The 26,245-nt window shown below is 42.9% G+C and overlaps 1 protein-coding gene and 1 pseudogene across 3 annotated transcripts; one reads left to right on the forward strand and one right to left on the reverse strand.

Moving 5' to 3' along the window:
* Nucleotides 1–6: 6 nt before the first annotated feature.
* On the forward strand, nt 7–2,960 carry LOC102027253 (annotated as a pseudogene).
* A 678-nt stretch (nt 2,961–3,638) lies between these two features.
* Aph1b (APH1B gamma secretase subunit) lies at nt 3,639–25,140 on the reverse strand. Of its 3 annotated transcripts, none has more exons than XM_013518983.1 (5): nt 24,584–24,749; nt 23,166–23,283; nt 17,666–17,736; nt 16,580–16,702; nt 3,639–3,872 (listed from the first exon to the last, which is right to left on the reverse strand). In XM_013518983.1, the coding sequence occupies exons 1-5, from the start codon at nt 24,726–24,728 to the stop codon at nt 3,691–3,693; spliced, it is 639 nt and encodes a 212-aa protein (XP_013374437.1). In that variant the 5' UTR covers nt 24,729–24,749; the 3' UTR covers nt 3,639–3,690. The 3 variants fall into 3 exon arrangements, with proteins under 3 accessions (XP_013374437.1, XP_013374436.1, XP_005393848.1); XM_013518982.1 differs by having other exon boundaries at nt 3,646–3,872; nt 23,166–23,336; nt 24,604–24,748; XM_005393791.2 differs by lacking the exon at nt 24,584–24,749 and adding an exon at nt 24,916–25,140 and having other exon boundaries at nt 3,676–3,872; nt 23,166–23,336.
* Nucleotides 25,141–26,245: the final 1,105 nt, after the last annotated feature.

The raw sequence follows: 26,245 nt of genomic DNA on the forward strand, positions 1-26,245 counted from the left end.
CTGAGCCAGCCACCCTTGAGAGCTTCCTGCTAAGGAAGAGCCCCCAAGCACTGACCATGTCTATTACGGACCACAGCCCCACCACTGGTGTGGTCACGGTCACTGTCATCCTCATCGACATTGCTGCGCTGGGGGCCTTGATCCTGGGCTGCTGGTGCTACCTGCGACTGCAGCGCATCAGCCAGTCAGAGGACGAGGAGAGCATCGTGGGGGAGGGCAAGACCAAGGAGCCCTTTCTGCTGGTACAGTATTCAACCAAGGGACCGTGAGGGGAGAGGAAGGCCAAGCTAATGACACCCAGTGGCCCAGAAGCGCACGGCTGATCCTGGCTATGAGGCTCCTGGTCCTGTCCGCAGCCGAGAGGCGCTGGGAGAGCGGAACACACACATGCTGCTGTTGGAGAGGAAGGGTTGACACTTGCTGGCGTAGCCTCAGCAGGCTCATCACGTGCCCTGACTCCGGGGGCCTGGCTGTGTTGGGCTTCCCCTTGGCCTCCTGGTGGGGCTGCCCATTGCAGGCAGTGGGTAGGCCTAACCTTACTGGGTTTTGTGGCCAGCTTTTGTTACTTGAATATTTAGCTGAGCCTGACTTGACGGAGCTACTCCTGTAATGCGTGAATGAACAAACCTGTGAACTGTAAATAGGCCCCAGAAGCACGTGCTTAAGCCTTTTTGCTGATTTTTTAAAGTATCACTTAGAGCACATGGGAGGAACTGGTTTGATTAGGACTGTACTCATGATGAACTGAGTCAAGACCATGGTGGGTCTTAGACTTTAGACCCAAGCTACAGGGGCTCTTAATGTCTATCTCTGTATCTATCTGATTAAAGGAAGTGAGGTATCAAGTGTTAGGTCTTATAGCTTACCAGCTGGGGTGCTTCGGTGATTTCTGCTTGGTTAGTACTGGGTCGAAGAAGAACCACACCCCTCCCTCTGTTGAGGACAGGCAGTTGTTAAATAGTAGTGCCTGTTGATGGCGTTATTGCAAGGAAGCTATGGTACCTGCCTGGAAGCCTGTGAAGGACACGTCAGGGCACGCGTCCCGAGAGCTGCCAGGCAGCTTGGTAGCAGAGCAGTTTCCTGTCCCTTTGGTCTTGTGCATGCTGAGTACATCCCCTTAGCTCAGGCTACATAGAAGCACCAGAGCCCGTGGTAGCTGCCTTCTGTCTGAAACCCAAATGGCCCAGCAAAGGAAACTTTCTTTTTGTATTTAATGTTCTCTGCACTGGTGAGGTGGAGGAGGCGGCTGCTGTCGTGTGTGTCGCCACCCCTCCATTCCTTTTCACAAGTTAGCTTCCTTTCCTCTCTGATGACCTTCCACCTGCTGGGCATTGGATTTCACTTTCCTCAGGAGGTCGCTGTGGATGGTCACGAGGCCCCTGACCCAGCTCTCACGGCACCGTGTGCAGTGGAAGGTCCTCTTTTCGTGCACATTCACATTTGCACAGGAGCGACCAGAGGCTCCCTGCCAGTCTGTGCTTAGTGCAGGGAGTAGGCAAGGGGTGGGAATTGAGTTCAAGACTTGGCTGCTCTCAGTCAAGCCCACACCTTGACCGTCGCGTCTCCAAGTTGTCCCTTGTGTACACTTCACTGAGCTCCCTTAGACTTCTAATCGCACCACTGACGTGTCTTCTGAACGTCATGATTCAAATGTGACGTGCGTTGGCATCTTGCATAATGAGCCAGAGGCCAGCCCAGGCTTCACCTCAGAGCACTGGCCTTATACGCTTGAGCCGGATGCAAACAGCATAGCCGGGGAGCACAGAGCTTGGGCCTCTTTGCCAGGCTGGTGGCATCGTCTCTGAAAAGCATGTTGAATTAATCCACTTTCCAGAACCCCTGTGGGGAACTACAGGGAGCACTTCCATTTCAGCAGCATTAAATAATGAGCTGGGTGGGAAGCGGGTAGCTAGTGAGGCCGCTGTGTTGGAGGCAGCACTGAACCACGAGTGGGTCCTGGGGCCCCTTAGGGAACAGGGGAGGATATACCTTTGGCCAAGTGGGGAAGAGATGGGGAAGGCCAATTGGACAAGCACAGGCCGTGCAGGCTGAGGTGGGCAGGGTGCATGGGGCCAGTAGTGGTGCAGTCACTGTGATGGGACTTGGAGAGGGGACAGAGGGCCCAAAGGTGCCAGCCAGTGATCTGTGAAGGAGGTAGTTGGAAAAGGCTGAGGCTTTTGATCCATCCCTTCCCATTTCAGACCTTCCGGGCTTTCTACCTCTACTCAAGTAGCCGGCAGCATAAGCACAAGCTGTTTGTTCTTCAGCTCCCTAGCCCAGCTGTCCACGAGTGGCTGGGATTTGCATTTTCTGAACCTGGCCCTGGAACTGACCTTTGCTCCACTGTCAGACCTGCCTTGCAGCGTTTACTGTGCCAGTGAAGCTTTGGCTTTTGAAATGATTGGATGTGGCTTTTTCACCAGTTTCACTTTTGGAGATTTTCTTATCCCAACCCCTCTGGTGGCCAGGGACATCTGTGGAGCTTGACTTGGGCCCATCAAAGTGGGATGGATGCATGGGTTGGGTGAAGCACGGTGGAGTCTTCAGGAGGAAGATGAAATGCCCAGAGAACTGGTGAACACTACATTACAGCTCTCCCTGTTAATATTTATCAATAACTCCTTTTTCTAGCACAGACACCAGTCACGCTCAGATGCTCAGTAAGTTATGACCTCTCTCAATTCTTTCTCAGTAACGCAACTGTTGCACTCAAGCTTTCTGGGTAGCCAGGAAATTAACCTTTCATCCCTCATGTCATGGAGGCAGCAGCAGTGGAGTGGGGAAGGAACTCCTGACATTGAGCCACTAAATTATAGACTAATTTTTCAGACCGCTCTTCACATGCGCTATTTTTGTCCCAAAGCTACCAAGTTTGTGCAACAAGTAGAAGGGATGTCATCCCTGTCAATAAAAGCTGAATAACATTCAATAAATAAATAAATAAAGTGGGTTTTTTTGTTTTTTTTTTTTTGTCTTTTTGAGATAGGGTCTCGCTATGCAGTTCAGGCTGACTTGAGCTCACTTTGTAGCCCAGGCTGATCTCAGACTCGCAATGATCCTCCTGCCTCAGCCTCCCGAGTGCTGGGATTACAGGCGTGTACCACCATACCTGGCTAAATCAAGTACTTTTAAATTTCATTTTGAAAACTGACATTATTATAACATAAATGAAAAGCAAGTGATGTTGCCACTTCTGTTATCAAATTTAAAATGGCACAACCCTTATGGAGAGTACTTTCGCAATCTGTATAAAGTGTTTAAAAGATATTCATGTCATTTTACTTTGTAGCTCCACGCCCTTGAAGCTAAACAATGTATGGAGAAAGTTTCATGTAGTCAGATGGTCAAGACCACTTCACAATAACAAAAGACAGAAGTGATTAACCAGCTAAACACATTATAATAATTTCTATGTAATGATACAAAGATATGAAAATTTTTAATCTTAAGGGATTTTTAAAGAGACAGAAATTTTTCCAGACGTGCTTTCTAACGTAAGTATAATTATTTCAAGTTTTACTGTACCTGTTACAGGAAACACACATGGAAAAAAAATCTTTAATGAAACCCACCAAAAAACTGGTGGCTGTCTTTCTATAACAGATCTTCAATAACTGACTCACTCACTCAAATGACTTTTACCCCTTTCCTGACCCTCCACGTGCTCCATTTGGAGTGGAAGATACCATTTCAGACACAGACTTGAGTTCCAAAACTCAGTGTGCGCACAGCACCAATGCTCACCTGGGCAGACACCAGCAGATGCGTTAGGAGAACGATGAGGAGGACGTACCACTTCTTCTTCTCACAGGCATCAAAAAATACAATCCCCCAGAACACGTGCAGCAAAATGATCACCAGCGTCATGAAAGCTGAAAGACAGTGAACCGTTAGTGCCCAGCCCTGCACTCCACAGACACCGAAGCCCACTGAACACCGTCACTATATAGGGCAGCGAGCCTGACCATATGTGACGGAAACAGGCCCTGGACACCTGTGCTAACAGTAACCCAGGAAGCAGTGCTTCAGAGGGGTGGGTCAGCCTCTGCAGCAGCTCTTCCTCTAAACGTGAACCTGTTCAACAAAAACCCCAACTCGGGTCTGGCTTTCAAGTGCTTTCCTGAGGAATGCGGTAAGATGACTGTAAAATCTAACCAGCTTTTCCCCAATTAGCTGTTGGCCCTATTTGAGAAAAATTTCCGATTAAAAGGGATATCTTCTGCTGAAACAAGTCTCCTTATGAAAGTGGAATTTTTCTTTGGAACATTTTTTTAAAGACTGAAGGAAAAATAAAGTAGTATTAAAAATCACAGTAATTATCTAAGGTTCTTCTTAAGCAACTGGCACTGAATTTGATCAGCGCTACAGGTTTCAGTGTGGAATACCGTGTGTGTGCGTGTGTGCTTGTACACACAGGGATCGGTGTCCTGGATAACATCCTTTATTTAAGTGGGCAAGTTCCTTATATTAACATCCATGAAATAGGAAAACTCCCAGTCTGGCAATTCTCTGGCAAAAAGCAATCTACCATTACCAACAAAATGAAAATTTTGCATTCTCTATTCCACTTTAACAATTCCAAGCTAGAGTTATACTCTGAAACGGTTGGTTCTCAAACCAACAGATCATCAGAACACAGGAATTTGAAAGAAATGCACATCACTAGAACCCATCCCACACCTGAATCAGAAAAACTGTTGTTGAGACCCAGCAATCCCAGTTTAAACAGCCTTCCAGGAGACTGTGCACGGTCAAGTTTCAGAAGCACTCCCTCTAGAGAAAGTCTCAGAAATGTGTACAGCAGATGTATACAAAATACACCAGCATTCTTCCTATAACCAAAAAACGTCCTTTGTTACCAGAACAGGAAAATAAATCATGGCATGTTCACACCATGGACTAGTGTAGATGACTCACAATATAAATGATCTCTAGACTCTAATGCTGAATGAAAAAAAGTACTATGGGAAAACAGTATTTCATCTGTATTCAGTAAAGAAAATCAAAATTATATTAAAAAGACATAACTGTTGTGGTTAGAGTAAAACAAAACATAAATCTTGTGACAGTTCCATCATTTCAGTAAATATTGGTAAATATTTTAACTAACAGAGAAGCAAATGAATAGCTTTTTAAACTTTGAGGCCAAAGCATACTAAACAAAAGTGTGTGTTTCAGTCCCACTGATGATTCTGGAAAAGGAAGCTCCCCTGGAGACACATGCCTGGTGATGGTGTGAGTTGAGACCAATGAAGATGCCTAGGAATTTAGTGAGGGTTTTAAATCTTTTCTACATCAGAAGAGACCAAGGCAGAAAGTGGTACAAAAGCAAACACTTATATTGTTAATCATTAAGTATTCATACCTTAGAACTTACGAGCCTAGGTTTTCTAAATTCTAGATGCCAACTGCATGTGAAGGAAAGCAAGGCCATATGAGCATGTCCTCTGGTGGGCGGCCGGCATCTGCGCCTGCTTTCTACACATTATCATGACTACGGAGAGGAGCCAAGAACACCACTCTAGTCAAGCCTTAGACTTCAGCTACTTGGGAAATACTCTTACTGGTGGGATTTTCAGTCTGTTCTTGTCCAAAAAAGCATTATTCTGCCAACTTCAGACAAGCATCCTCAAGACATCACTGGCTCTGACTTATTTCCAAATTCTAGGTATTTCTTAGCCCTTCCTACTAAGAAGTCTTTGACAGAATGACTTTGCTCCAAAATTAAGTCCAGACATCTCATACTAGCATTTAATGCCGTCTACTACCTAGACCCAGTCATCCTGACAACTTGTCCCCTACTAATCTTCAAGTATATCCTTTATGGCCAAAACCCGGAACTTTTCCCCATTCATATTCTCTCTTTCTGTTTGTTCACTGTTCCCTCATAACCGCCCTTCCTCATTTCACCTATCCAAAACTTTTTCTTTTTTTTTTTTTTTGTTCCAGTACCAGGAATCGAACTCATGACCTTGTGCTTGCCAGGCAGGCAGTATGCTGCTGAGCCAGCCCCCAAATCTTTTTTGTACTGGGCTCAAACCCAAGGCCTCAAGTATGCTAGGTAAATGCTCTGCAACTTAGTTAAGCCCAACTCTTCTAAAATTTCTTTATTTTCAGACAGGATCATGCTAAGTTGCCTATGCTGGCCTTAATACACTTGAATCTTACAATTTAAGATCGAGCTTAAATGTCACCTCAGTGGACTGTCCTCACAGGAACCCTTCCCCATCTTTGTGTACACTCAACACACATTTACTGACCACCCAGCCAGTGGTGGCAAACCTATGGGACGTGTGCCACAGCTGGGTGCTTGCAAGCTCTAAAGGTTTGCCATCACTGACCTAGACAATCTGGTCTCAGTATTATACACACGTATCCTTGCAGCCAGATCACCCTGAGTTGGAACTCCCACCCCCACCGTGTGGCTCTGGATAAGGTACTTGCCCTCTGTGAGCTTCTCTTTCCTCTATTTCAGTGGGCTGTTGCAGTGAAGAACGGTGCTTGGCACACCACACCTTTTCCACAGTGGTGGCTATCACATGCTATGTTCTACAGATGTGAACATGAAAGGGCAGGGCCCTCAGCGAGTTCTACTATCAGGTGGGAAAGCAAAGCAAAGCAGCAATAATTTCCCTTTTCACCCACGTTTGCGGGGTACTTGGGTATTAATTAAAAATACATTCTTCTCCACTGTTGTAAATGACTTCTTCCTCTGACTTGGTACTACTCTTACATTTATTTCTTCTCCCCTCCTTCATCACCCACACAATGAGTGTGTGTATTCAGGGCACAATACGCGCCAGGCGAGTCTAGGCTCTCAGGCTACGGCAATACACAAAACAGTCTCATGGGAACTTTGCGCCACCTTGCAGGTTACTGCTTTACTAGCAAATATCTAAGGGAAGTCTCTCAAACATTTACTAAAATATTGTACATTCCGATGTTACTCTTCTACAGCTAGAACTGGTTTCTGGCTGACTTGGGTGATCACCAAGAGCCCGTACTATCACAAAGTGCTATGGTAGAATAGTAGGATTTATTGTTTATCCCTCTGCAACTGATTAGAGATCCAACAGGGACTGAGGCCTGGACATCTGAGCTTTTCTGCCACAGAGGAGTAGCTACAGTACATGCATGCGATTTTGATACTTCCTAGCAAGTGGAATTCCAACTAGAAACGAAGATTTGCTAACAGCATCCATAGAACACCACCTTTTAGTTACTAAGCCTTTCAAGTCATGTACCTATATATAAAACCCTAAAAGCTGCTCAATGACTCTGAAACTTACTTTCTTTTAATATTTTTCTTAGAAGTAGGAAAGAAAAACTTCTGTAAGTTAACCACAAGAGTATCAGGATTAGCTCACAACCCAGACTAATAAAAGGTGCTTCCATAGTTTTCAATGTTTTGGAACATCCGGAAAGCTGAACAATCCTAACAAGTACTGTACTGTCTGTGACAGCTGTAATAGTCTGGTTTGACAACGGATTGCCTCTTCTGACAATCTTTTAAGTCAAACTCTTTTGGCAGACAATGTTTCACTCCAATGTACATTTAGGCAAAATGTTTTAGTGTTATCTTTAACAGGCAATTTTTACCTTTTGGTTCTAACCAACTTCCTGATTATACCCCAAAGTGCTCTACACACAGACCTGTGAAGACCTTCATCTTCCCACGTGTCCTTTTCTCCCTCATTCCTAGTATCTATTTTTCTGTCCTTGTGAAGGCAAGGTTGAAAGATAGCAATTAGTGCTAATACTGGATTCCTTAGACAGCGACCAACTGCTGCCATCTACCCCATCTGCACACCACGTGAGGGTATCCCTAAGCCACTGCGCTGCTACTACCCAGCAGTAACAGAGCCAGCACTTGGCCTCAGCTCCCTAGAGACGGGCTGTGGACCTCAACGAGCTTTTAGCTTCTTTTTCTAAGTAATGGAAGGATTCCACAAAGTGAGAAATTCCCATTCTTCCAGGTCACAGAAACTTCCTAGATTCCTGAGACATACCTAATCACCTAGCACAAGCAGAAATCAGAGCCCAGAGCTAAATTACTGTTTTTGAAAATGAAAGTTTTTGCAAATTAATGTTTTGAAAATGTTTAGAGTATGTGGCAGAATAGTTCTCTAACAGGGATCTAATTTTAAAGTTTTCCTTCTACAATAAGAGAACTCTATCATCTCATTTATTCTTAGCTGGGTGTGTGTGTGTGTGTGTGTGTGTGTGTGTGTGTACACTACAAAAATAACTAATTAAATAACACTTTCCAATAACAAAAATTATGTTTTGAGGGCTGGAGGTGAAGCTCAGTGGAAGACACTTGCCTAGCATGTACAAGGCTGTGGATTCAATCCCCAGCACTGAAAAAATGAAACAAAACAAAAGCAAAAGCAAAAGCAAAAACAAAAACAAGAGAAACCATCTTATACTACAAGACAGAAGGAAAAGTATGGCATTATCCTTTAATACCAACAAACTCAGAAAGGAGATACTCCAAAACCAATTCAAATGACTGCAGGTGTTTCAATAGAATTTACTGTTTTATATTTATCAAAGTGTTCCTAAACCACACTTATGAGCTGCATGAACTGCCAAGCATGATTCCATGTTTAAAGTCCTCCCAGGAAATGCTAAAGAAGGATGAAACCCTCTCCTCAAATTAGCTCATGAGTGTGGAGAGTTAACACTGGAGGTCTATTAGAAGCTGTGTGATACAGTCCCCTAGATGACAAAAAAAAAAATTGATCCCATAGCACACACTTCGAATACCTCGAGTTTAGGAGCTCACTTCATTAAACAACCACTATGGGACACTTCCTCCACAAAAAGAACCCAAATCTGCCTTGCTCTAATGCAATTATCTCAACTGAAGTGGCCTGTAAATGTCCTGAGTTGTCACGCTGGGTATGGGGTACTTCTGGCATCTAGTGGAAAAGAGCCAGGGATATTGTTAAAAAACCCTGCAATATGCAAGACGTCTCACTCACAAAGAATTATCTGGCCACAATGTCCGTTGTGCTGTGGTTGAGAAACCCTGCTCTGTCTTCCTGTTTGTTGATCCTAAGAAGACTCTTTAAAGACAAAAGTAACTTTTTGCATATGCGCACATTTTAAAAAAAATTCAAATTCCCTCTATTAGTCAGCTACTGACAGCAAAATGCTGCACTAACAATACACCACAACCCATCAGCTGGCAGTGCCACTGGAGCGTGGGGTCCAAGGCAGTACTCATAGCAGCCTCATGCACAAATCCATAACGGAGGACCTCACCTTCGGGCAGCAGGTAGTAAGCGCAGGTGCTCAGGACTTGACTACTTTCTAGTCATGCTTCACTGACTTCACGAAATCAATCAGGACCTTTCCAAGTTTGTCTGCAGCCTAGAACAATTTCAGCACCATCAAATTTTCCTTTTAAAAAAATGCCTGTTCCAAATCAATGATCATACCATGTGTTCCTGGGGCCATTTATAAGACAAAACCATGCCTATCAAAACCTGATTTAGGGGCTGGGGATTTAGCTCAGCAGCAAAGCGCCTGCCTGGCAAGCACAAGGTCGTGGGTTCAGTTCCCGGTACCGGAGAAAAACAAACAAAAACCTGATTTAAAACAAAACTGGAGGCAAGATTTGCAGTTAGATAGGAAATGAGTTATGAGAAAAAGAAAGAATCAGGATTTATTTTAGTGAAATAAGCTGGTCTGATCAACTTGAAGGAGGGAACTGCACCAATGAGAGAAGGAAGACTTCAAGGATGCTCCAAACTTTCCATGAGACCAGCAATATTCCAAGCTCCCACTGAATGTAAGGAAAAATTTCCATTAGAGATGGCAAAGCAGCTTACCATCTGAAATAACACATTTCAATTTCAAGAAGAATACTCAAGTGTAAGTCTTTAGTGACAACTTTAGACTAATGAGAAAGGTGATGAAATCCAATAGAACAAACCCCCACCCCAAGGTAAATCTCAAGGTTGACTAATTCTTCAAGAGAACTGCCAAGATTTCTCAACATCCATGGAAGAAAAGCATGGTTCTGGGAAATTTGGCTAAGACATGTTTTAGCAACAGTAATGGAAAATCTTAGTGCACCAACGAAATACGTCAGCATGTGAACAATTCCTCAGAAGCTGTGCAATGCAGTGGCCCTGATGTGAACATTCTGACTCTGGGTAGCAGAGACATGGAGACAGACGAGGACACTGGTCAGTGGTCCCAGCAGTGAAGGGTACGTGGGTGAGAGGTAGGCATGCAGCAGGCCAGCACTAATGCCAGGATTCCTACCACATACAACACAAACACGAGGCTGTGCAGGATCAACCTGAAGGTGCTAAATCTGAAGCAGTAAAGTTGAAAACAGGGGGGTTTTTCCTTTTCAAATGAGTAATAATGCATTTAGTGAGCAAAAAGTATATTCCTATGAGGCTGAATGAAGAAACCATACCAGATGATTTTCAAAAAGTGTAACTTTTGTCTAATGCAAATCATCGCTAGAGGATAGTTTCCTTCTTATCATGTCTAAGAAAAAAATCTCTGAAATTTAACGAAGAAAAAGAAACAAAATAAAAAAGAAGCCAGGTGTAGTAGCGCATGCCTATAATCTCAGCACTTGGCAGGATGAGGCAGGAGGACTGCTGTGAGTTTGACACCAACCTGGGCTAATAATGAGTTCAAGGCCAGCCTGAACTACATAGTGAGACCCTGTCTCAAAAATAAATAAAAATAATAAAAGAAACATCAAAAATTAAAGGCAGCAGTGGATGAAGAAAATAAGGACCATTTCATGCATATACAAGAGATAAAGCCTAATGAGCTAAGCATGGGAGTGCACATCTGTAATCCAGGCACTTGGGAGGCTGAGGCAGGAGGACAACTGTGAGTTTGAGGCCACCCTGGGCAACATAGTACGTTCAAGGCAACCGAGAGTACACAGTGAGACCGTGTCTCAAAAAACAAACAAACAGAAATAAAGCCTACAGTGAACGGAGAAGTAGAAGGCATTTAACTGCTTTAGCTGAGAAGTACACAGCAGAGGCTAGCTAGCCACGCATCCCTTTTTGGTTGTTTTTTGGTTTTTTGAGACAAGGTCTTGCTGTGTAGCCCAGGCTGGCCTCAAACTCCTGGCAATCCTCCTGCCTCAGCTTCCCAAGTGCTGGGATTACAGGCATGTGTCACCATGCCTGGGTTGGCCAGTCATCCTTGAAAGGACACATGAATGATTTAGAAGGTGGCCTGAAATATATCTAGCAGAGCCGTCAGGTCTTGAAGCCAACATTGTTTTACCGTTTGAATAATCAGACCTTTACATTTCTGAAGATAAAATAAACATGTAATCTTTTACCTTATTTTCCTCAATTAAATTGTTCAGAAGATCAAACTCAAAACTGCAGTGTCATATTTAACATTTTAATACTGATGTTGTATACTGTTTTACTTAACACTGGGAAAGTAACCGCCTCTGACATCAGCTTAAGAAGATACTTGTCCCTAATGTTATCAGATGTATATAATAGTAGTCAGCAAATAAAGGGATGCTTATCATTCAAACTATAAAAAAGTTGTTTCCAACCTTTAATAAATTTCCAGGTGTGGTAGTGTATGCCTATAATTCCAGCACATGGAGAGGATGAGACAGGAGGATTTAAAATTCAAGGCCAGCCTGGACTATTGTGGGAGACCCTGCCTCAAACAAAACAAAACACACAAAAGATGAATGAAAACAGGCATTCATCAGATTGAATCAAATGGGTTTGTTCTTATGCTGCGCACTTTGCTGATGAAGGCTGGGCTCAGCTGCCAGCCCCGCTGCAGGTGGCGGATCTGGCTCCTCCCAGCAGGCCAGGCTAAGTGTGCTCTGTGTTCAGTCAGGGTTCAGGCTAAGTGGGAATTAACTATCCAGGGTGAGTTTTTCTCAGGGCATGGGACCCAGGTGCAAGAATGTCGCTCCAACCTTTGAAGTACTTCTTAAGCCTCTGACTTTTATCATGTCCATTAACTGACTAGTTCAAGTCACAGGATGGAGCTCAAAGTCAAGTGGCAGGAAAGTACATTTTGAGGCTGGGGATTTAGCTCAGTGGCACAGTGCCTCCCTGGCAAGCACAAGGTTGTGAGTTCAATTCCCGGTACCAGAAAAAAACCCAAAAAAAAGAAAGTACATTTTGACCACCGCAAGGCCATGCAACTGTGTGGGCGTATAATTTTATTATAGGAAATGACAAACTGAAATAAACACCAAATCTCCAACATTCCTTTTTTATATTTCGTCAAACTCAATATTCCTCTTTCTTCCATATCCAACAGGACAGAGCTAGCTCTTTCACCGCACTGACAATTTCATCTGTGTGAATTTTACTTCTTTGGCATTTCCGTTAAATCACAATGCTCCCAACTGAACGCAGCTCTCCAGATGAGGTCTGACCAGCACTGATTTTGCCTAGTGGCACTAGTGGATTTAGCAATAGTGGCTCAAGTTTTAAACCTTACCTAAATAAGAGCTCTGCCCAGAAAAGAGAAATGAAACAGCTTCGGGAATTTAAAACAGTATCAGCTATTTTTTTTTTTAACTGAGTACTAGAGGTACGTTTCGCTCAGAGTATAAGGGAGGTCATTCAGAATGATAAATCCAGATTCCCTACTCGTTCTGTAGTCACAAGAACAAGATTCTCTACCTACATAACACTCTCAGGCCACTTTAGAGCTTCCAAAGCACTGAACTATAAATATCGAATATCATTTAATGCCCAACAATCCTGAGCTAGGCATTATTTTTACCCTTCCCCAAAGACGAGGAGATTCAGAGTCAGATGGAAGTACCGCGTGTGCTTTTCTCAGTGAACGCAGTCTCTTACCTCGCAGCCTGCAGGGAAGGGGCCTATCTCCTTTCTTTGTCTGCCTAGCTAATGTTTATCTTTAAGTAAATCTCTACTCAGACGGCACTTCCTCCATAAGCTGTGCCTTGCTTTCAATTTTCAGTAAATATTTATTGAGTGCCGTGGAGAAACAAGGGCTCCCAAGTGCTGGGAACACCACAGGGAACAGAGGTCCTTGTACTTACACGGCTTAGTACACGACCAGAGCGTTAAACAACTAACTACATCACTAGCCGATTAACCACAACTGTGGTAAATGCAACAAAGGCAGCGCTCGTGCCTCCGTTCCTCACTGCAGGCTTCCTATGCTTAGTCATAGTTAGCTGTCGGTCTTTGTTCCTCACTGTGGGTGGAAGGTACGGATATTAACTGCCTTATATTTTCATAACTTGGTGTAATTCCTGCTCAATAAAAATTTTAATAATTATTTGTGGAATGAGTAGTTAAATAACCAAATGGACTTACCCCAAATACTAACTTAGCCAGCCAAGAGAACACTTTAAGATTCTAATTCCTATACTTTCATCTATACACAGTGTTTCTATGAAATGGCAATGATTCTAGTGATTTAACACCAGCCTGTTACACAGCTACAAACAAAAAAGAATTAACTCAGCCACATACATTATTAAACCATGCCTGTCTGTAACATAAAAAGTCATGTTTGTACAGATATCATGTAGTATGTATCTGCATTAACTCACACTAACACAGAAGATACACTTATTAAATGTCCTTATTCTGATTCTTACTTAGGCATTTATGATGGAATATGTTAAACATATAAACTCATAAATTTAACTGCAAAATTAAAAATGGGCTTGTGTCTAAATAAATGGTAATAACAGCTATTACAAATAACATATAACTACAAATATGTATAAATTTGGGGTTATGCTTGAAACAAAAATTTCTTAAATGTATAATTCAAAGCTTATGCCTCAAAGAATAATGTTGGGCCAGGCATGGTGGGTGCACACCTATAATCCCAGTACTGAGGAGGCTGAGGCAGAAGGATCGCTGCAAGTTTGAGATCAGCACAGGCTATCTAGTGATTTCAAGCCTGGCCTGAACTACACAGTGAAACTCTGTCTCAAAAAAAAAAAAAAAAAGAAATCCCAAACCCAAACCCAACCAAAGCAAATGATGCTGTAATAGGAAGAAATTTGCATATGATAAAATAACTGTTATTTCATTCTACAAGTATTATTCACAGCATGGTTAGTCTGTCCTGACTTAGTTAAAGGCATTGAGAAATCTTACTGAATGTGGAATTTTTCCTTGAATTCATAGAAATTACAATAAACCCTGAGGATGCTACAAATCTTTCTTATACTCTCTTCTAAAAGAGTAACGCTGCATTCCAGAGATGCAAATTAAAACACTGAGATTCCATCTCACTCCAGAAAAAAAATGTCTGTATCAAGAAATCAACCAATAACAAATGCTGACAGTGCTGTCGGGTTGGAGGCATGGGTAAAAGGAACCCTTCTGCACCGCTGGTGGGCGTATAGACTGATACAACCACTGTGGAAACCAGTGTGGAGGTTCCTCAAAAAACTGAAACTAGAGGTTCCATTTGAACCACCTATTTCACTTCTTGGTATCGTCCCAAAAGAATTAAAAGCATCACACCACGGGAATATATGCACACCCATGTTTACAGCAGCCCACTTTGCAATAGCTAAACCTTACAAAGAGCCCAAATGCCCATCAACAGATGAATGGATAAAGATGTGGGGTTTTGTTTTTTATACAATGGCATACTACTCTGCCATAAAGAAAGATAAGATTGAGACATTTCCAACTAAATGGATGTACGCTGAGATCATATTCTTAAGTGAAATAAATCAGACACACATGTTTAAATACCACATTATTTCTCTGGCATGAGAAATCAAAAGTGTAAATAAGGACCAAAATGTGTAATAGAGATTGGGAAATGGGTAGAAGATGTTTAGGTGAGAAGGGGAACAAGGGGGGGGGGCACAAGAAAAAAAGGAGAACAGAAGGCCCTAGATTGATGTACTCCACAGAACTCTTCTAAAATTGATGAAGAAAAAGATACTTCCATGAAAAAGAACACTTGAAGAAATTCATGACCAGCAAATCAGCACTCCAAAATGTTCTGAAGGACGTTCCAGAAAGAAAGAACGAGGACTGCAACTCCATGAACGCCAACAGAATGAATCCACCAGACAAGGCAAGTCATTGGAAGAGAAATTTTAACCTGGACTTTTGAAAACAGCCTAGTTTACCAGAGGACTCTAACACCATCTAGTGGAAGAAGCTGGAGAAATTTGAGGACAGAAAACAGCTTCTATAGCAAGGTAACAACGGACTGCAGGACAACAGACAAAAATGTAGTAGCAGCATGCCTCATGTGGCTGATTAATTTATATGAACTCTACAGAATTTAACTATTACTACAACATTTGTTTTAAAAACCTAACTCTCCATATAATCGTTAACAGATTTGCCAGGAATATTCTAGTTCTGGAGTATTTCCACTGAGGTTTCTATTGCCATTATAGAATACCTACAAGAAAGATAATTCGCGCTGTTAAATTAGGCACCACTAAATAAGACTGACCCACTAACACAGTTCCTATCCTCTAATTGTAGCCGTGTTAAAGGGCCTTGATTTTTAACTTGTGTAGACAACAGAAAGTAAAGTGCTCCTGACAACCTTTCGAAGTGGAATATTAGTTTGGTGGCTGCATACGGGATGGATTCAGATGCAAAGTATGTCAAGGAAAGAGTAACCAGCTGGGAAATAATGGAAGTAATCTAGACAGGAGATGCCCCGGCCTGAACTGAACAGAAACAAAGAATCACCTGACAGTGGGGGAAGAATGCCCACTGAGTGTAGACATTATTACTTCAACACGCAGGATGTTTCTCAACTGCAGCAAATTCTTAAAAATTGGTCATTCCTCTTCACACTTTCCTTATTATTTTAAACTCCGCCTGAAATGTCTGCAAATATCCACTTCTTTTGTCTCTCCCCTCCACTACAGGGCAAGCTCCTTCAAGAGCTTTAGAACAAATGTTAATAATGATGTAACTGAACAAATGGATGTGTGAGGTCACTTATTTTAGTGGCATAACTGTTGTGAAAATAACTAAAAATGTAGTGGATTTTTTTCCCTCTATTTTAAAAAGTCTCTTTGTGTGGAACTTTGAAGTTTTATGTAACTTATACATATTACTAAGTCAAATGTGTGATCATTGCACCCTGATGACAATTTTTAGCTAACAGAAGAAAAAGTAATTTGAAATGAGTTGTCCTTTCATATGCTATCTTTGGATAAAAAGATCAATTCATTTATTACTCTTTTCCTCTCAATTTCAAGATTAAATTACGAATTACCCATTAAAGATTAGGACTTATCTTGAACATAAACATAATGTCACAAAAATGGAAAAGAACGTATAGCTTATAAAAATGAACTTCTAATAGTTTAACGATACAGTAACAGTGCTACTACAGCACAATAAAAATATTAAGCAAGCTAAATTGTACTCAAAGTCTAAAAACTTTTCAGTAAAGTTTTTATTTTCCTAGTTCCCTCACTTTAGAATGCCTAAGAGTATTTTGCCTTTAAAGGCATAATATAAACTCCTACTGGCTCAAATTTCTAAGACAGTGAACTTCACTAAGGTCAGATCACTTAGAGTAGAAGCCTTAATATTCCCAGCGACCAGAAACGTACCTGAGTTGAGGAAGAACTGAGGGGAATCTCCATGGATGCCCACCGTCCCTGGCCCCAAGGAGTTAGACAAGGTATTCACAAAGGAAAACACTCCACTCATGATTCCAAAGCCCAAGCCAGAAACTAGAGAGAAAGAAAACACTGTTAAACCCTTTTCCTGCTGTGATTTCTCTCCAGATCACATTTCTAAGGCCTAGGAATGCTATTTTGTTGAAGGGGTATGAACAGGCGGTGTTACTGAGGAGGGGGCAACTGATTCTGGAAAGGTATGTGCCTGGCTAAATGATGAGCAAGGAGGAGGAAGAGAAAACGAAAACGAACAATGGATGCAGCAGAGAAAGTGAAAAAAGGAACAAAAGATCTAGAAAAGCTCAGCAGAAATAGGTGAGTCAGAGAGGCTACAACAGGGACGCTGCGGCTTGTGCTGTGTGAACAGAGTCTACAGAGTGAAGTTTGTTGGCTTAGAACTGGACCTGGTCCTGGGGGAGTAATACTGCACTTGAAGGTGTGATTCCTGGGCCAGTGATGTGACTCAACTGAGGCACCCTGACCCAAGACTGAAGTATAATCTTGAAAGCACAATATGCAGGGATAGCAACTGCATTAATATGAAGAGCCTTCCTAGTACAGCCGATGTCATGGTAAACAAAAAGTGACAGTTACATCACTTCAAAATTGTTAAGCGGAGTGTCAAAAAGCTAACATTCAAACATGGTTAATATTTAATGGGCACAGGCGTACAGATAGGGGTCATCAGCAATCACTTTCTTTTACATAACAAACCAGGAAAAATACATATGATAGACAGGCCAAAGCAGTAATAAAATAGTGCTTTGCATTTATAAAGACATAAAACATGAAAACTGCCGGGCCTGGTAGCACAAGCCTGTAATCCCAGCACTCGGGAGGCTGAGGCAGGAGGATCATTGAGAGTTTGAGACCAGCCTGGGCTACAAAGTGAGCTCAAGGCCAGCCTGAACTGCGCAGTGAGACTCTGTCTCAAAAAGACAGAAATAATCATGAAAATGGCTTTTATGTCAAGTCCGATTTTCTTTTTCTCAATGACACCATGCAGTTCTAACTTACCATAGGCCAGCAATTGCATAGAGGGTGCTGCCTCATCTGGATTTATGGTCTTCAAACCCTCACTGGCTTTCCTAAAATTAAGCCATACATATAAAAAAAGAAAAAAAAAAAAAAAGCGAAGAGAAAAGTGTGCATTAGAACAGTATATGAGACACTTCAAAAGCAGAATTTACTGAGCTTTCTGATCCGGTCATACTGTTCTAGACTCCATTTAAACAAAACCCAACGTATTTTCAAGAAAGTCAAGTCAACTGAAATTTCCAACTAACTTCTGCCTTTCATCTGGCAGTCACATAAGAGAAATATACAGTATATACAAATAAGCCATCAGGGATTCAGCTTAACAAGAAAAAAAGCAACACTATTTTCTGAGGTCAATATTTACCTCAATATCCTGTGGAATTTACCATGCTGAATTTTTTCCTCTTCCCAAAACACCATGTCTTCATCCCCACAGGACTACAGTTATGCTGCCACCGCCCTTCTGCCTCGTACTCCACAGAACTAAAGCTATTCTCATCCTTCAAAGGCCAGTCCAGTTTGTTTTTTTTTTTTCCTTTTGGTACTGGGGACTGAACCCAGGCCTCATACATGCTAAGCACACGCACTAGCAGTGAGCCATGCTCCAGTCTCCAGGTAACAATTCTTTTTTTGGTTTTTTTTTTCCAGTACCGGGAATTGAACTTACAACCTCACACTTGCCAGGCAGGCACTGTGCTGCTGAGCTAAATCCCTAGCCCCAGGGCAGCAATTCTTAAAGCTGCCTCTCCCAGTGGTTGGTAATCATTAATCCCTCCTTACTCTTGAATCCTACAAAGGGTCTTGCATGGGTATGCTATGAATCATATAATCAAAAATATTTGAAAATATTTTACGTATTTATTCCACATCACCTCTTAGGCTTGAGGCGAAAAACACTCTCATACCCTAATACTCTTATTAAAGTCCACAGAATAAAATGCTATTATCAGAATAGGAGATAAATGAATACTGAGTGAAAGGGTAAAATACTGTTCAATAAGGAAGGATTTTCAGCATGACCACGTCCATGCTACTGTTAAAGCCAAGCCACAACCTGACTATGAGTCCCCACCACCCACGCAGACATGACAAAGGCTAGGTGCAGCTGCTCCGGTCCACTACTGTCACTGCCCCTAACCCCCGCTGGCTAGATGCTCTGCAACTGCATAAAAGCCTGTCCTGGTGAATATTTCAGTTATATTACTATAAAGTATGTTTATTACAATAATAAAGGAATCACAACACTTTAGAATGATTTATCAGCAAGCACTGAAACATAAGGGAGTTAGGTTAACTCTACAAAGAGACAATTAAATTAACTAGAACATACTTATTTTTCTGGGCACTGTATTAATTTAAATTTCAAGGTATGTACGTTCATTATCGTTTAACTGTTCTTTACTGTACAAGTACAAATACCATCGATTACATTAAGGCAATGCAGATTTCAAGCAAAACAGTAGTATGCATAATGAAAATGGTCCTTTGCTTTTCTAGACTCAGAACAAGCTGGAAGCACTGTTGGGTTGCCAGGACATGAGCTAGAAATTTAAGGGACTCTACCTATTTCTTTGGCATAGTAGTCAATTAAACTGTCCACTTTTCCTAAATAAAATAAAGTTACCTGCCACAGGGTTGCTGTTAAAGACTAATTAAAGCTTAAGAGTCATACATGTAATAGTAATAATCCCCATTAGCACAGGCATAAATATAGAAAAATCAATAAATGTGGAGGACTTGTTTTAAATAAATTGTAGTTCGAATAAAGGATATTCACTATCTGGCAAAGCAAAGTAGTGCTCTCACAAATGTAGTAAATACATAAACTCAAAAGTTTAGTAAACTTCCGCATTCTGTGCTGTGGGAGGAAACGTTATGCACTCCCACACCGGGAAGTGAGAAAGCACAAAACATCACCGCTTCCTTGTTCCTGAGAAGCCCAGCACATGACTGACGGGGGCCGTGTTTTTAATCTGTCCGTTTCACTGAACTGGTACATTTGTTTGAGCTGATTTCGAAGAACAAGGAAAAGAGGTGAAAAATTAAAAATTCCAATTTTTAAAATACAAACTTTGAGAAACTGATAAATCCTAGTCCTTCTCATTTGTTCTATTCTTTTTTGAAAGTATGTATAAGAGGAAGAGTTTTTTAAAAAGGGAGAACATCAAGGAACACGTACACAGATTAAGTACACCATTTTGGAAGATGGCCAGGTGTGGTGGCACACATCTGTAATCCCAGCACTCGGGAGGCTGAGGCAGGAGGATTGTTGCAAGTTTGAGACCAGTCTGGGCTACAAAGTGAACTCAAGGTCAGCTTGAACTGCATAGTGAGACCCTGTCTCAAAATCAAAAAAACAAAACAAAACAAAAACCCAGTAGGATAAAAATAGACTGATGTCTCTAAAAAAAACTATAGCAGAACCAGGGGTGGTGGTACACACCTGTAATCCCAGCACTTGGGAGGCTGATGCAAGAGGATCCCCCTGAGTTTCAGGCCAGACTGGACTACATAATGAGTTCAAGGTCAGCCTGAACTACATACATAGCAAGACTCTTATTTCAAAAAAAAAAATCTGTAGCAGAACTGGGGACATAGCTCAATGCAAGAACTCAAGGACTGGGGTCAATACCTCCATTAGTAAAAACTACAAAAAACTCCAGCAGCAAGAGTTATATTAACATTTTTTGTATAAGTGATTTTCTAAAGTTATAAAATATTTATGATATCAGTATTAAAAGAAAATTAAGTTAAAAAAGTTTCAATCCAAACAGAAAAAATTCTAATGTCTAAATATTATAGGTAACATTAAGTTTTAGGCAACGTGATGGTTACCTAAACTGTTTTAGGCAACACACATAGTTTAGGCAATATAACTTGTTTTTTTAAATTAATGTAGAAAGAGCTTACCTGTGGCTACAGGCCAGTTTGTCACTATGCAAGGTTTTATCAGGTTGAAAGTCACTATGCACTCATGTCTCTGTATTTGAATGTAGTATACCATAAGAGAACAATTTAAATTAACCATCTAAATTCTAGTCATCAATAAAGTATTACAAAAATTGCCAAACTTATTTTAACACAATTACATAACATCCAACATTTCAAAAATTTGCTAGGAAAACTCTATAATATTTCAAAGGCTTACTAAAGACACACTGTAAAACTACTACAAAGGCACCTGACAAGCGTATCTTGCCATCTCTCTGCAAATTTTCCCAAGTCCTTTTAGGGAAGCACATGCGGCTTCCCCAGGAGGTCAAAGAGGCTTCTCTGAACTTCCTAGCTTGAGTTTGCGAACTTCTTTCCTTGCGCAGTCCTACTCCCTTAACTGCCTTCGTTAAAAATGTGGACCTGTGCTCGGCTTATAGTCCTCTGGAGCCACAGCTCAGTGCCAAGAAAAGGCTGCCACTTCAGGTGGAAACCACAAAGAAGAAGGTAGGGAAGAACAGCAGGTACTCACTTAGGCACTCTGGTAAGTCTCGGGTTTTAAAACATATGGGGTCTAAAAAGTTACTAAACCCATGTCTTCCTGCGAAATTGTGTAGTAGAAATTAACTTTTTAAAAATTTAGAACCATTTCACAAAAAATTAATTGGCTCATTACAAAACCAATGGGAGCAATGATGTCGCTGACAGGAAAACCCAATGAGATGTGAAGCTGAGTTATTAAAAACACAGTGTCCTTGGGCCAGGGATTTAACTCAGTGGCACAGCGCCTGCCTGGCAAGTATGAGGTCCTGAGTTCGATTCCTGGTACAAAAAAGAAAAAAAGCATAGTGTGTAGGCAAGGGTACTACTTAAGACCACACCACAGAATACAACCCTGGATCCTGAGCACAGGTAAAAACCAGGCACTGGCCGAAGGGGCATGTCCATGGTCTTCTGAGATCCCCATGAAGAAATGAGGAATGTTTAGCCTTTAAAGTGACACAATGAAAATCATGTGGCAAAAATTTCATATACATGGTGAGAGGGCAGAGGTAAGAAAATGATTCTGACTACCTTAATAATATTCTACAGTCAAAATTAAACACTGTTGGATGGTAGTGACTGCTGTATACTGGACACATTTTATTCATTTATTTACTGACTTACTTACTTATTGTCTTTTTGAGACAGGGTGTCACTATGCAGTTTAGGATGGCCTTGAGCTCACTTTGTAGCCCGGGCTGGCCTCCAACTCGCAACAATCCTCCTGCCTCAGCCTCCCAAGTGCTGGGATTACAGGCCTGTGCCACCATTTCCCGCTCTCTTGACACATTTTAACCACAATCACACATCCATCTCTTAGGGATATTGTATTTCTGTGAAAATTAAAATGTTACTTTTTCTTTGACACAGAGTCTCACTCTGTGGCCTAGACTGGCCTCAGGAGAATATTCCCGCCTCCACCTCTGCAAGAGGTGGGACAACAGGAATATACTATGATGTCCGGCTTTAAATGTTACTTCTGCTATTTGTTGCTCTTTAAAATTTCCAGGAACTAATGGGAATTCCATTTTTAAACCTTGGCTAAGAAATTACTTTTGTTTCTAGGCAATGGCTTCCTGGTTTTCAATTTGTAATATCTAATTGTTCCATTATGAAAAGAGAACTCAAAATCTATTATGAAAAGCAAAAGTAAAAATATAGAAGGTCTAGTATATCGGCAACAACAATTTATCAGAAGCTCACTGAGAGATGTTATAGATGTTTAATCCGGATTGTATCTTCTAAATGGATGGAGAGCTGTAATTACCTCATTTGCAGAAATGAAAAAAGATTCCACATTTATCACTCTAGTTTTACTGCATAATCAAAGCCAATTTCACAACTGCTTGAAAGAAAATATGGTTCCAAGTTCACGTTGTGTTTCAAATCAGTGGCTTCATGTGAGGTCACAGAGAGGGCAAATTTTGGGGCCCTAAAGCAAAGCTTGCGCATAAGGCCTTTCTTAAAATGCATTTTTATTTCACAGATTTGAAACCATGGGAAATACTACAACATGAACACCTGTTTTCAAAATACTGTAATGGAAGGCATAATCTCCATAAGAATTATTTATTTTAGGTGGTAGGAAAAATCACAAATTCCAAGTGGGAAGGGCTTTTTTTGTTTCAGTGATTTTCTGGATTATTTTTCTGCATGGCATTTCTTCTAACATAAAAGGTTATTTTCTTGTTCATTCATTTCTTGACCAATACAAGGTCCATGAAGCCAGAGAGTCTTTTCATTACCAATGTATCCCCAATGCCTAGGACAGTATCTGATACTGTACTGAGTAATTTCTCAAGAAATATTTTTTGAATGAATGAATAAAGGAAGAAATATCCACAAGTTAAAAGAATACTCAATACTTGCAAGCTAGAAGTGTGCCGATCCCTTTGCTTAGAACCATGTGGGAAAGAATAGACCCTCAAATATCACAGGATATTAATGTTTCAAACTACCAAACACGACTGAAATATAACTGGAAAAAATAAAACAAGCAACTTACTTTAGAAGTCTATAATATGCAAACCGGAACATTTCTTGGATAAAGACGGAGAGCAACACCCCAAAGACTAGCAGATATTTTTGTGTTGGCCCATCTTTGTTTTCAATAATGAGTCTTGCTAGGAACCAAAAAAGTGAGGAAATCAGTAGAGACACCAACCAGAAGAAAGCTCTGAAAATTAAGATACACAAAAATTACAAGTGAACATAAGCACAGGATTAATAATCAATTAAAGTTGAAAAAAAAAAAAAAACCTGCTTAGGAAGGAATACATTTCTTGACTTTTTAATCAGAGAAAAAATATTTTCCACAAAGTGAGGCTCTGGATCATTAAACAAGATGCATTTTCCCCGCCGAGACACCCATGTAGTCCACGAGGAAGGTAGGATCTGCCCAACAATTACTTGTTTTCAGCGAGCATATGATGTTCCTCTGCAGACTGTATTCTTTCCTCGCTGGAAATCTGGTTATTCACTACTCTTCCTAATCAATGGTTTCCCACCGATGTGCCAAAGCAACAAAACAACCTGTAACTGTTTCAAGTTTTGTTTCCACGGACACAAAACCTACCAGAAATTACGGATTTAATGATCAGCTATATGAAAAGATAAGCGGGGGTGGAGGGGGGGACCTATATCTCTATTAAGAGTACTTGGCACAAAATCCACAGGTTAAAACTCTGAGCTCTGATCTAGATCCGTTTCCGAGGCCTGATTCTTAAAACATTCCTGTGGATTTTAATGATTTTAGCAAGCTTTAGAGACCTCTCCCAAATCCCTTTTTTTTTTCGGTCTTTTTGAGACAGGTCTCGTATGCAGTTCAGGCCAGCCTTGAGCTCACTTTGTAGCCCAGGCAGGTCTCGAACCCACAAAGACCCTCTTGCCTCAGCCTCCCTATTGTTTTTAAACAACAGGCAATTCAGCACTTTCACTGCAATTGTGGGAAGTGAAGAAGTTCAAAAAAGTGGGAATCACTGCCGAAGCCGGCGCACACCCCAGGAAGAGCTGTCAGGAAGGAGAAAACGGAGGTTATGACCACATTCACCGCCAAAATTCGGCAATTGCCAAGCTCCCAGCAGGCGATGCAGGCTCAGGCGCATGTATTTTCACAGGTTTCCTTCCACCTTCTGCCGCACATTTCAAATTCCAGACGGCGCTATTAAAAAGCTGAGCCCAACGCCGGGCGGGGTGGTGCGTGCCCGTAATTCTAGCACTCGGGAGGCCGAGGCAGAGGGATCACCCTGAATTCGAGGCCAGCCTGGGCTACATCAGCGAGCTCGAGACCAGCCTGCACTACACAGCAAGATCCTGTCTCGAAACAAAACAAAAACCCGAGCCCAGTTCTACCCCGTGCACCTCCGGGCTCGGCGGACCCGGGGTGCAGAGCGCGCAGCAGGCAGCGCCTGGTCCCCAGCTCACTCCGCGGGGACAGGGGAGACCTGCTGTCCCGACGCTGAGGGCCTCCAGCCTGGAGACTGCAGGCGCCGCGGGAACGGGGCAAACTAGGTCTCCATCGGCAGAAACGGGAAGGGCGCCCGGGCGAACTCCGCCACCCGCTGCTCATCCGGGCCACAAGAGGTCCTCAGCGCCTCGCGGCTGCAGCTCGCTCGGGAGCCCACCGGCCCCGCCCGCCCCGCCGCGCTGCCAGCCTCGCGCGCGCCCCCCAGGTCTGGCCGTTTGGGGGCCGCAGGGTCGCCGAGCCCGGCGGGGCAGGGGCGCCCCGCGCCCGGGTTTCCCGCGCAGCGCCTCACCCGGCGATGAGGAAGATGATACGCAGCGGCTCTGTGGCGATGGTGAAGACGTAGAGGGCGAGCGCCGGCCCGAAGGCAATGAAGGCGCAGCCGAAAAACACGGCCGCCGTCATGGCGACCGCGGAAGCCAGCGCAGGGACGCGGACTGGACGCGAGGGGCCCGGGCGGGCGCGGAGGGACGGGGAGGAGCCGCGCGGTCGCCCGGCGCGGTCAGAACAGGGCGGGGCCACGGGAGGGGGCGGGGCGAGCGGGCTGGGGCCGGCAGGGGGCGGAGCCTCTGGTGTCGTCACTCGGGGGCGGGGTCTAGAGGGCCCCAGGCGCCTTCGGGACCTAGTGCGGTGGGGGCGGGGCGGACGCGGGGCGGGGCCAGGGCACGCCCGAGAAGGATCTGGGCTGGCGGCGAGGTGGTTTCCCTGACAGTTGCAGCGCTACTCTCAAACGGGTCCACCTTTTTTTTTTGGTTTTCCTTCGGTACCGGGAACCGAACTCACGACCTTGCGCTTGCTAGGCAGGCGCTTTGCCGCTGAGCTAAATCCCCAGCCATGCAGCGCTACTCTCAAACCGGTCCACCTTGCGCCACTTGACGTCTGGGAGTGTCCCGGCTGCGCCGCCACTCCTGATCCCGAGGCACCAGCCCCCTTGAGAGCCTCCTACACCGGGAAGGAAGAAAGACTCAACTAAAAAACAGCGCCGGGCGGAGACGAGATTCCTTTTTAAATAATGGAATCTTTTTTAAAGCACTTTTTAAAAAATTGCATAGTTGCTGGAGCATCATGCTTCACTGGATTAACAGTGACCCAGGCAATAGCCCACAAATGGAAAAGACGAAATAGTGGTGGAAGACGCCGTCCTTTTCAGGGTTGTTACGGCGTGCTCATTTTAATTTCACTCCCAAATCTTCAAAAAGGCATGTTCTGACTACCCTAGAGCAACAGTAACATCTCCCAGCGCGGCTTTCTGACAGTCTAGGTACTCATTCGCTCATTTTGCTTTCTCCTTAGAGTGCAAACTTCCGGAAGGAAGGGATTTCACTGAGTATCTTGTCAATGAATGAGTACTTTGAAAAGTGGAACTTATATACTGTTAAATTTCTGAGATTCTTAAATCAGGAAAGTAGCAGGAGTATGGAAACACACATTTAAGAGAGACTTAGGAACTGCACGAACAGAAGCCAGTGGTTAATGAACTGGATTGCAGGGAGAGACGGAACTGTCGAAGACAGCGGCCTCTGGAGAGGTCTGCCTTAAACGGTGGTTGCGCAGACGGACAGACAAGAGGGGAAGTAGACACAATGACGGGCATCACTTTGGATACCCTGAAATTTAGACGT

This window comes from Chinchilla lanigera, unplaced genomic scaffold (genome assembly GCF_000276665.1).
Source record: "Chinchilla lanigera isolate Chin_1 unplaced genomic scaffold, ChiLan1.0 scaffold00049, whole genome shotgun sequence".
Lineage (NCBI taxonomy): Eukaryota > Metazoa > Chordata > Mammalia > Rodentia > Chinchillidae > Chinchilla > Chinchilla lanigera.